General features: G+C 37.2%; 1 protein-coding gene across 3 annotated transcripts in view; it reads left to right on the top strand.

Moving 5' to 3' along the window:
• The window catches only part of kcnc2 (potassium voltage-gated channel, Shaw-related subfamily, member 2), a 68,736-nt gene extending 58,675 nt beyond the window's left edge, over positions 1-10,061 (top strand). The window contains exons 4-5 of one of the 3 annotated variants that reach the window (XM_066724124.1): positions 6,896-6,989; positions 8,022-10,061. In XM_066724124.1, coding sequence (XP_066580221.1) covers positions 6,896-6,957 — 62 coding nt within the window. In that variant the 3' untranslated portion in view covers positions 6,958-6,989; positions 8,022-10,061. Of the gene's footprint in view, positions 1-6,050; positions 6,828-6,895 lie in introns of those variants that run through there. The other 2 variants (XM_066724123.1, XM_066724122.1) reach the window with 2 other exon arrangements.
• The last annotated feature ends 2,888 nt before the right edge of the window (positions 10,062-12,949 follow it).

Genomic DNA, 12,949 nt, shown 5'->3' with positions numbered 1-12,949 from the left:
TCATCAAAACTACAACATTAAGAAAATGTTAGCTAAGTTGTAATTAATCATTATCTCAGGTATCTCAGTATTTAACTTATAATTACACATTTACTGCAATATCAGAGTCCATTTAATATTTGCTAATTGCTTACTAATTGCTTGTAAAGCTAGTGATCTAAATCTTGTGTTCTCATTGGCAGAAGTAAAGTGCTCACATGAATTGATCCTCAGGTGAATACAGGACTCAATTTGTAGGAAGATGATTGAGTGTTGCTTATGCACTTTTAATTTAGATTTAGTTTAGTTTTCATAGTATTCCAGTTACTTCATATAAATGAGCAAACTAGTCATACTAATTCACAATGTCACCTAGATTCAGTACTGGATAAATAGACTTCTGCCATGACATTCTAAAAGTGTTCAGTATAGCAACACAATTAATACAATCTGTGAATATTAGTAATTAGATGTATACATTTGTAAAATAATTGCTAGTTAGCTACAATATGTAAATCCTGGTTCTTTACTAAAATATTAATGGAGAGTATATTCCGTTTAAATCTGAGACATATTGCTTTTAAGGTGTGCATACATCCATGAAAATAAATATTGATATAGATGAGAATATATATTTATGACAACACAAACTTTACACAGATTAACTTCTTTCAGTCAGTGTGATTTGCAACAGAATTTATTTTGGTGTACAATATGTGCTGTTGTATTGCAGATGATATATTACTGGGCACCAGATACTGAAATTGCAATCGAAGCTGACTGACTCTTGCATTAAAAGCCAACTGGAGTGCAGCAGAAGTCACAGATTGCAGGATACTATCCAAGCAGTAACACTTGCTGACTTTGGCAGGGAGTCCCTAGTGGTGGTAGAGAATGTGCCACTTTGATTGGCTGAGCTGGAGTTAACTAGGGGATCCTTGGCTTGCTACGCAACAGTGATTCGCGTTGCTGGCCAGTTGCCCATAGAGCCCTCCAGTATCAGTGGTGGCTGTGCCAGTCCTCCAGTTGGTACTTAACCTCCACTGTGTCCGTTCACAGTGGGAAAAGAATCAAGTGTTCTGATACATATTCTTTCTACTCTTCAGTTCTGCTGGATCAGTGCAAGCTACTGCAGAATCAATAGGCCAAACTGGAGCAAAAAAGGAACAAACTTTGTTTAAGAAAAAAGAAAAGGACTTCACTTGAAATATTTAACTGAATAATGTCCATTTTTCATCAAAAGGCTTAAGCAGTGTAACTACAGTCATAGAGGGATTCACCGTGTAGAAGTCTGAAAAAATATGTAAATATACAATATATGTGTTTCTATGGTATTCATAGTTTGGTATTATTTACATAAGAACTCTGGTTGATTCAACTTGGATCACTCTCAAACAATCTACTACACACTTTACAAATATGACTAATTGAAAAACTTGCTGTTCAAATTTCTTACATTAAGCACAAAGTCTCAAATAAGATTAATTGAAACATTACATAAAAACTGATATTTATTGCTATCTACTGTCAATTAACCTCCAAAATATGCATAGAAATGTTTTATGTTTTAGGATCTACATCAGTCCTGTGAGGAAGAAATCTTAAATTAGCTTTTGTGTTAAATAGTGATTTAGAATGTTGCTATTGGTAAAGCCATAGGCAATGGGAACTCAATAGAATGTTGAATGATATAATGGAAAGCAGAAGCAAACTTAATAGAATGTGAGTCCAGTCGCACCAAGCATTAAATCAGACCAACACACCTTTAATATGACAGAAATTGAATGTGACAGAGTATTGCCCTGTCACCTGGGAAAATGTTAGGTTAACGTTATGTTGCAAATGCAACCTTGATTATCTGAGAGAGCGTATACTATCCAAAGGTGGAGGGGCCTTACCATTGGATGTCAGTGAATGTATTGTTGTATTACAAGGCTGCCTATTGGCCACTGTGCGCTGTCACTCAGCCACTTTTTGCAGAAGCGAAGAGGCTCATGTGACCTTGCAGCCTTTGGCTAGTATCCATTATGTTATCATTGGGGTTGAGGATACTACCCAAAAGAGGAGGGGTTATCATATAACAAAGCCGTCGCAAAGGAGGAAAGCAGTGGACTGGTAAGGAAGCCTGTTTTTAAACGTTGTTTTGGCAGTGCCTGACTTTGTGTCCCTCCAAAGGCAATGGAGGAAGGTGGAATGCTATCAACACTACCGGCCTGCTCAAATGGAAGAGAGAGATGACTTTGAGGAGGAATGCAGGGTTAGGCCGAAGCTTATCCCCTGAGCCATGACCCGCAAAGAGCACACTCAAAGGGTTCACCGTGTAGTGTGTAGCTCACTCACACAATTTGCAGACATGATGGAAACCAGCTTCAACTCAGCAGAGTGAAGTAGCTCAAAGGGGGCCTTGGAAAGTACATCCAGCTCTTTACCTGCATGGTGCCTTGACAAAGAAAGTGAGCCAGAAGGATGGAGCCTGCATGCTCCCTCCAGAAACTGTGAGGCCAGGAAATGGGCTCCAAGCGACTCACCATCAATCTAGACATGAGAAGCAAAAATGTCAGTGGATGGGGTCTGGCCCTCATCCAACAGCTCCTGCAGAAACTGCAAAATCACTGCTATAGGGCAGGTGAGAGGGTCCATTGTCCAGACACCACATCTGGAATGTCTGCCATGGAGGGAGCTCTCATTGACTGGATGGTGGCCACAATGGCATCAGACAGCCCTAGAGCAGCAGTGAGGTGGTCCTGCTCAGTGGCCAGACTCGGAGCTGCAAAGGGTCTGGGTTCAATTGTCACGGCACACCCTGAGCTTGCATCAGAAGATCTTCCTGAAGGGGAAACTGCCAAGGGTTCCCCCGCTCAGCAGGGAGCAACACTGTTGCTTACTTACAGCTGGTCTTCTCTAGTTTGACCTAGGAAACACATAGAGGAGACCTTTTGAATGTTCCAGCACACCAGAATGATCTTCACTTAGTCGTGGGTGTGCCAAGAGAGTGGGGTCTTCTTTGTGCAGTGCTATGCGTAAGTGCTCAGTTTGGGTGGATGGCAGTGAGGAGTTAAGGAGAGTCGAAAACCCGGAGACAAGGCTGAGGTGCAGGAGCTGCTTTAGAACCAGTCTGTCCTGTGACCCTTGGCAAGTGTTGTTGCTTGAGTGCTCCATTGTGAGAGATGGGGAGACATTTTTGCTCCACTGAAAAGGTGTGTGCATGCAGACGCCAGTTAGCATGCTGAAGATGGCCGTCAATGCAAGAAGAGTTCATTCTGTGCACTAAGCAACTCAGGTCATGTGGGAGTGCACACACCAGCCAGTGTGGACCCCTGGATACCTGTGGCACTCTAACCACCAAGATGCTTCACTTCAGTCACATGTGGCTAGCAGTGCTTAATTTGTAAATTATGAGGTGCCAGAGCACAGTGTGAATGGGACAGAGTGGAGGTATGAGCGGAGCAGAGGCACTGGAGCGCTTAAAATCAATATAATGCACTTTCAACACATTTTCAAGCCACCGCTGTAGATAACATGCTAGCAAGGAAACAAATACCATAATCATATGCTATTAGGCCTAGATTATATTTTAAACATTTAAACTCTCAAGGACTTGTCGTTGGGTCCATGGGATTTCAGAATCTGAAATGAAATCTCCCACTGAGATTCCCAACTATACTGTATACAGCAGCCCCAACCCTGGCCATTTTTGCGTCCTAAGCGACAGCACAATTAGCCACCCCCTCCCGGTGGTTCCTTAAAAAAACACGACACACCATTCGAGAACCTTAGCAGTACAGCCATTGACCATGAAGGCTTAACAAAACAATCACGTCTCTGACTCTGTGAAACTTAAACTGGATTCTATCTATATTTGCTTTGACAAAATATAGACATCATTCTAATTTGTACACTAACTCCCCCCAAAACATCCACCAGACAGCAGGAAAGCAAAAGTACATTATTACCAGTGAAGATGTCCCGCCTGGCGGGATTTTTGAAACGCTGCACTTGCCACTTGCAACAGTGCACCCGATCTAACTGTCATCAGTCCATTCATTGATGGGACAAAATCAAGACCAATCGTCCTGCTGTAATGGTGCGTTTTGGACCCCCATAAGCTGCACATTTTGGTGATTATGAACACATTGAATGGTGTTCACAGCATTTGCACTATACTTGATCAGTATATTTAACTCATATTTCACGGTTTCATGATGAAGATCTTACAGCTGGTTGCTGCTTCCAGAACATTTTGAAACTTTGTTATTTCTCCCGTTTTTTTTTTTTTTTTCAAATAATTCTAACATGTCAGAGACTTCCTGGCCTGTCACTCTGCTTAGTCCCGCATGATAAATGTGCGTGTTCTATTTTTTTCATGTTTTGAGGAGGTGCCGGAGTTGTGCTTAGAGGTCCCGGAGCGCGGACAGTCTCAAATTTAAAGGTGCCTGAGCTCTGCTCCAGCGTATTCCAGTACAAATTAAGCCCTGCCTCCACCGCTGTATATGCTGCACAGACTTGCACTGCAAATTGCACCACATTGCAAACCCCTTAATTCTGCAGGGACGTTGCATGATGATCTGTGCCAGGACATCAGATTGCCCTGGAGTGGACAACTGTTGTGTCATGCAGGGCCATGCACTACTCAGCAGCTGCAGTTTCAAATTCAAATATGCCTAAATGTTGTACTGTGGCAGGTTGCTCTAATATAACTACTAATTGTATACATTTCAAAATTGTTCGCTCATGAGTCTGAAGAGAGGATGAACTGCAAAAAGAGGCTGGGTCACTGTGCATCAAAGTATTTACACATGTGGTGGAGGACTGCTTGAATAACAGCACACAGTGCCAAAAAGTGGCAGCTTTGTTATACAAAAATACATTCACAGAGTTCCCATAGTAATTACATAGGCTCCACCTTTGGGTAATATCCTCGACTCAAAAGATAAATCCAACCAACTGAGCTACGAATCCCTAGAGAAATACTTCACTAGAATTATTTATTTTAATTTGATTATTAGCAGCCATTATGTTTTTACTCCCTTTTATAACTTAATCAACAGATTTTAACCCATGAAACAATAGTTTACCCTTTGCTAAAGTTCATCATGAACTGAATTTTATATATTTTTTTAGAACAGTACATTGTCACAGTGAATATAAAAAGGCACAGATGGAATGTTATAAAAATAATATCAAACATGACAGATATGCACTGGTGTATAACTGTGACATTGTAATGTTCCACCAGATTATTGTTATTGCATTATTTCTCCAATCCCTTTATTGGGTGGGAAGAAATTAGCTCCAACTATCAATATCTATTTGAAGTATATTTCAAATATTAAATGTTTCTTAAATCTCTGGTGTTCCTTAATGTAATAACGTACTATACCTTAATCTACACAATATCTACTTCATAAACAAGCAATATCGTTTTTGTCTACAATGTTTTTTGGTGTATTTGGCATTTGGTGTAAGTTGTAGATAATTAAATATTGTTCTTATGTAAATAAGCACCTATACTTATAACAAGGATGGATTTAGATACTTAGAATAAAGTATTCATGTATATAATTACATTTTCTATATATTATTTCAAGTATGGTTTTCAGTTATTGCATATTATGTGTATATTAAAATTAATATGTACAATTAATCTATATTATTATTATTATTATTATTATTATTACAATATTATTGATGTTATATGTTTACTTAAATTTTCTTGTGAATGCAAATGATTTATATGCATAATTTATACAATATTTCTGTCCATTAATTAAGATGAATGTAATTTTTTCATGTGGTGAATTTTGATTGAGATGCACACTAAAAATTCAGTATAAAATGCAATAACTTGAAACTATTTCCTTTAAACAAATATATTTCCCAATACAATTTAGTTTATATTTAATCATTTAAATTAATGGACACTTGGAAATGAAGCATTGATAAACTTTTTTTTTTTTTTTTTTTTTTTTAAGATAACAGCATGAACTACGGTGTTGCACTGTGTGTCTTGTGTCTTGTTTAATTTCCTTGGCTGACTCAAATTTATGTCTTGTGCATTTTCTTGCATAAAGGATATGAAAAATCCAGAAGCTTAAACAACATAGCTGGCTTGGCTGGTAATGCTCTGAGACTGTCTCCAGTAACTTCCCCCTACAGCTCACCTTGTCCACTGAGACGTTCTCGATCTCCCATTCCATCAATCTTGTAAACCTAGACCTCATCAATGGGCCTGGCAAAATCCATTTGAGTATTGTAACTGCATAATGGACATAATTAAATGTAGAATTAAGTCTAGACACTACTAGTTTAATATAAATTGTGCATGGAGTAAAATGTAAATATTAGGAAATTACTGCTTTGTTAATGGAAGATGCCTATCTTTGGCTTTTAATGTGATTAGCATAGTGCTTCATCTTTAATTCCTTATAGCCCTGCATTACTTATGGCAATAAAAGGACTTTTAGTGGCTCTCTATACAGCCAATGTATTAAATAACACATGTATTTAATCAGGGAGATTATGTATATACCTATATTTAGAGAGAAAAAAATGTGCTTCCAAATTATATCACTCCATTGGACCTCATGTCTGTGACTTTTATCCATTTTGAAGATGTCTGGATCCTGTCTTGAATCACACAAACCGCCTCACAAACCTGGGCCACATCATTTTTTGCATGGATCATCCTGTCTCATCGTCTGAAAGCAATGTTGCAAAACAATAATTCTGGGACGCAGATGGCACTGGACATGTGTGTGCATTGTAGCATTTGCTGAAAACAAAAAAAAAAAAAAAAAATGCATTGGCCAGCTGTTTTTGCATGTGGGAGAATAGTGTGTGGCTGGTATGCAATACTTCTGCAGTTCCAGCTGTGGCTGGGTTATCGAACTGAGTATCTCCGGTTGTTTATATGCAGATAACTGCAAAGAGATTGTCTTTACTGGTTACACGCAAGCAGAGGCCAGCACTCTTTCTTAATGGCTTGAGGAAGGCACAGTCATGACATAAAGGTAACACTGACTTCCTGGTATACATTTTATCAAGACATAGACAATTATGTGTGCTATACAGCTGTTAATGATGTTCTATGTGTAGAGGGGTAATTCAACACTTTTGCTGCAATCTCTTAAGGCAATACTTAGTCTAGTTTAATGACATAAAGGTTTTAGCACCCTATCAAAGAGCTGCATTTTTGTTATGGTGCTCACTTTTACCAGTTTATTTAGGGGGCGTTTATGAACTGAAGTAGGTCAAATATGATTCAAAGGATGACAGTTTAAGTAGGTATTTCTTTCCTAAATTCAGACAATGACCAAAAAGGTAGTGAGTTTAATCCCCATGTAAGATATCATGGTTATAATTTGTATTAACCATACAGCTATCCTTCACACTCATTTTACTTAAGTTCAACTATATGTATCATATTGAGCCTCCCCAACTTGAAATCTGTCCTCTCCATTACCTGTAGTAACAGCAACATGGTTGCTTAGCAACTGGCACACTCTTTAATATGTCTTTCACTCCAGAGACTCGTTTCAAATCAGTGAGATGTTTCTGCTGTCAGTGATTGCTAACTGTAATGTATAATGAATACCATCAATTCATAATGTATAATAAATAATACTTCTAAGGGAACATTTGTAAACTGTTGTTTAATATTATTTAAATTGTTGAATTACCCCTTATGTGATGTTGAGGAATTTAAAGTTTACATTTACATAAATAATACAAATAAAATAAATATGTATATACATATATATATATAGAGAGAGAGTGAGAGAGAAAGAGGAGAGAGATATAAATATATACATATATGTTACTGTTAAATGATATGATAGTTGTATATAATTGTACCCTATAGCATGAATCTGCATGTCATAAATCCTTTGTAATATAAAACAAATTATTCCAGATATACATTTCTGATATTTAGAGATGTGCATTGTTTATATTTTGTTGACATCTTCAGAGATATTTATTTTAAAATAAGGCCATTAGCAATGGAATTAATATAATATTGGTGCTGCTGTTATTGACTACAGTGCTATACAGTATTTATCATGGATTAAAACAGCTGTCATAATGGATGTTGGATTAAAACCATAACCAAGACTGTTGTGGAAAGACTTCTACCCAGAGGAAAAGGCACTTTTGGAAATCGCCTCAACAGAGCATCACATGAAGATGGATGGATCAAGCCCAACCCAAATAAAGAAGTTGGAGATTAGTTAGGATCAGACATCTGACCACTGCTGCAACAGTCAAGATCAAACTCCAACACCATAAATGGACATACACTGAACAACAACTATATATATACACATTTGTATATAACAACCTGCACATGGGCTACCAAAATCTATCTCTGTTTTGAGGTTAAGTCAATTAGTGGAATTCAAAGTCATCATTGACACTGTGTGCAAAACCCACATATCTAACTCTGCTATCCATGAAACCCCTGCAATAAGTCTACACTGTAGTGCTGTAGATATAAATAAGGCACATCATTAGAAGAACAAGAAAATGAAAAAAAATATATATTAAAAATGTGCTGAGATTAATAAATGTGACTGGTCATCAATACTTTCTTTAATTTCCTTTAGCATTTTTGGTAAATTCATTGTTCTCCCTTGTTTGTTGTATTTGTTTCTGTTCCCAGTATGTAATACCAAACTGGTTGATCTGCTATATGCAGGAGATTTTCCTTTGGTGAACAGTACAAAAGTCCATGTTCCTTGCAGATAAAAAAAGGATAGGGACTAGTTTGCTCCTGTGTATTTAAGAAATGCTCATTTGCATATGAGCTCACCTGGATTAGGTTAAATTCCCATTACTATTATTATTATTATTATTATTTAGATTCATATTACACTAAATTTGGGTACCCCCTGCCTTCAAGCCTCTATCAACAAAGCAAATCTTTTTGTCCACTTAGAGTTGAAGACAAGTAAAACAGCTGCATTTCTTCTTGTCCAACATGCATTTTGTAGGATCTGGCTGTCTATATTTAATCGATTTCAAAACAATTGACTTTTTTGCTTTGTAATTCACACAAACACAACCATAAATCACATGGAAAAACAACAGATACCTGAAGGCATTGCAACTTAAATATCTCACAAGTACCACATCACAGACATTGAAAAACATAATTACTATGGTCCCAGTTTATTTGATGATTTACTTAGATGAATGTCACATACTGGTCTCTAATTTGTCTCCACAATCTGGAGTTCAGAAAAGATGCAAGAACACTGTCAAAAAACTTACAAGAGGATCAATTCAGGTCAGGTAAAAGCTAGTTTCCTGGGGTTGTTTTTCAGGTCTGTCTGCATAAAGTGAACATCATGGGTGGATTACGTGTCCCTAGCAAAATATCAGGAATAGTGGTGCTGCATTTTCAGATTTTTAAATCATTAAATATTGTGGCAAACTAAAATAAAAATCAACACTTGATACTAATGTCCTCCCTCACACACACAATTTCTCTAGATGGATTTTCCTAAGACCCTCAAGTAATAATTTACTCTTTTGTAATGAAGATGGAGCCACATTAATTCCTTTCATCTGAGGCATTCATATCCTTTCAAATCAGTGATCACTTTAGAATTAAATACACAAATATGTTAGTATTCTATCATTGTGCTCACTAAATGGTCTTACAGTGGCTTTTTCAAGTTAATCATGAACGGGTTGTGTTTTGAGAAACAACATTGGGGCACATCAGATTAATACAATGTTTGTATCTAAGAGAAACATGTATATTTTGCAAAAAGAAAATATTCTCTTAAACAATAACATTTGTATGTATGTGTTGTGGAGATAGTAGTCTGATTATTTGTCTGTTTCTGATATCATTGTAGTCAAATGCTGTGCTGCTTCTCTATGTTCCACCTTGTTTCAGAAGCTGATATCCCGGACTTATTTGTGTGGCGTGGTACCATAAATGTAGGGGCATATCCCAACTGCAGTTTTGTATTGTGGACCTGTTGTTATCATTCCAAGGTGCATGCACAACCCCTGATGATATGAAATCAAAATGTATGAAAAAAAAGTTCCATCATAAAAAAAAGAATAAAACAAATACAATCTGGGAAATAATATGGTAGAGATATTTTATCTATTCAGCTGCTGGGGATGTAACATATTACCCATAATCCTGAAAGTAAAATACAGTAATAGAAACAATACATTTGAAATAAATACATTTATAAATAAACAATGAAATAACTTAATTCATGAAAATCTTCAGTGGTACACAAAAAATTCAAACACATGTCTTTCAGATCCCAAAGGCAGCCAAGAAGTAAAAACACACTGATGGCTGTCTTATATGGCTATAGTTAATGAATACTATGGTATATTTTACATACACACATACAAACATTTATATATGATGGAAGTAATAGTTATTTTGAATATTACAAACATTTAAAATTTAAAAATATAATTCAAAATTGTCTATCCTTTGATTTCCAGTGATTTCATTACTAATTCATTCATGCTTTATTAAAAAATGAATGGGTTGCACAAGGTAGTAGCAGACATGATAGTCGATTTACATCTTTAAAAAAAAGATAAATTGGGGAATACATTGATCCTGTCCTGTGAAGTCCCTGATTGTTGTCAGTTCGCAGTCATGTTTATCAAATTTACATGTTATATCATGTGTCTTTTCTTCCCAGTTTGATTCTTCTATTTGTTTCCCTGTGTGCTTTAATACATATAATTTCTCAGAGGCATCTTATCCTTGCCATTGTATCAGACTATCCTTATTCCCGTTGCCATGGTAACAGTTCCCAAGTCAAGAAGATGTAAACAGCTGGGGATGCAATGTATTTTTACAGGGAAGAAACCTCATGAGATTAACACATCTGATTTCCATGGGTGTTCTGGGAAACACACTCGGGCAGGGGGTGGTATTTTAAAAATACATAAGTCGTGACCATGAATATTGAATCACCAAAAAAAAAAAAACATAGTGCCACACTGACTCCTGCTGAAAAATCATATGTTTTCCTGTAAGTGAATCAAAAATATGCAAATTTAATCTACACAGTTTTCTTTTTGATCTCCTTCCAAGCAACTGCAAATAATATGCATTTTTTCCTATCATCATCAACAACAACAAAAATTGGAATTCCACTCTCCTTAGATACCATGTTGATCGTTATTAGAGTAAAAAGAAAAATGTACTTTTGTAATATTTAACTACACATTTAATCATTGGGGCCTTTTAGTCTTACGGTAACACAAACGCTCGAGAAGGATAATGGTATTCTCAACCAATTTTTCATAGGTTGATACTGAGTATCAAACTGAAGTCAACATATTTTCACATGATGAACTGTGAGAGTTTATCATCTAACAAATGAGACTGAATATAAAAACAAGCACTTTATCGGTTTAAACAAACCTAAAACATTAGCCTACGCATAAAGAGTGAAGATATATGCATTTCAAATGTAGAAAGTTCAATTCAATTTCTGGTACTGATTAAGCACCCAACTTATAAGAAATACCAACAAATACATATTCCTGTGTGAAACCAAACTGGCAGTTAACTTTCAAATTATTATACATATGAATGAACTACCAGCTTACTGAGAGGACATATTATTATTAGGCAAGCATGAAAAGATATAGATTTGGCAAAATAATAATAACATTTAATGTTGCCTTTTCATGACTCTGGCTGTTATAAGACACCTCATAAGAGGGTATGCTAATGGTCAGACCTACGCAATTAAATTTTGACCAGGGCTATGGACAACTTATTGGGATATCAGGGTTTCCATCACTGGATGAAAATACTCACGTGACAAGAATTGCATATCTACATCCCTAGCCAATCCCAATGTTTCCTTGGTCTCTGTCAATCAACAATGGCACCAATGAAATACCTCAGGAAGGAACCTACATGTGAACCACAAGGTCATCCAAGGTCATTCGACACAGCCTTCTACTAGTGGAGCCAATGCAATGTCCCAGGTATTTATTCACTCACTTGTTTCTTAGATTTGCAGATGTCACTATTCATTTCTGAAAACAACCCTCTGTATGTCTAGACATTCCCCATTCCCCAGTGTAGAGAATGATAAGTTGAGAATGTAACCCCAGTTATCTGAAAAAATAAGCACTGCACAAGGGGGAGGGGTTACAGCGCACTTCCACTGGAATCCAATTGAAACATCTCTATATCAAAGCTACCATTGGCCCCTATGCACTTCAGTCAAAACAGGTCCCTTCCTACTTCCTGTTTGTATAAGAAGTGATGTCTGCAATTCCTCTTTTGCTGGGAGACTTGACCTCCTGAGCCACTTTGCAACCCTTGGGTAGTGCTTCCTTTTTCAGGTAACCGGGGTTGCATTCGCAACCTATCATTATCTTTAAAGTTGGAAGCACTGCCCAAGGGGGAGGGGTTACTTTATAACAAAACCGTTGCAGGGAGCTGATGAGGGAGCCTGCTCCACGGTGACCGCCAGGGGCCTCAGCAACACAACTCCAGATAGGAGATCTGGAAAAGCTCCTCTGGTTTGATGTGGTCGATGCCTTTCAAGATTTTGAAGACTTGAATCAGGTCCCTCAGTCTCTCAGTAGGACATTCCCTTCAATCCTGGAATAAGTCTGGTTCCTCCTCTGAACTGCCTCTAGAGCAGCGATATCTTTCTTGAAGTGTGGAGCCCAGAACTGCACACAGTATCCAGATGAGCTCTAACTAGCGCATTGTACAGTCTGAACATTACTGCCCTTGTTCTCAATTCTACACTTTTGACAATATATCCTAACATCCTGTTTGCTTTTTTATTGCTTCCCCACATTGTTTGGATGGAGAAAGTGAGGAGTCCACATAGACTCCTAGGTCTTTCTCATGTGTTACTTCATCTAGTTCTATTCCTCCCAATTTCATCTACCAGGTGTCGGCCCACAACTTAATATTATCCCTTTGAGTCCCTTTGAATAGCCTGTG

Source organism: Amia ocellicauda, chromosome 15 (genome assembly GCF_036373705.1).
Source record: "Amia ocellicauda isolate fAmiCal2 chromosome 15, fAmiCal2.hap1, whole genome shotgun sequence".
In the NCBI taxonomy this organism is placed as follows: domain Eukaryota; kingdom Metazoa; phylum Chordata; class Actinopteri; order Amiiformes; family Amiidae; genus Amia; species Amia ocellicauda.
This window is presented reverse-complemented; position numbering and strand designations above follow the sequence as displayed.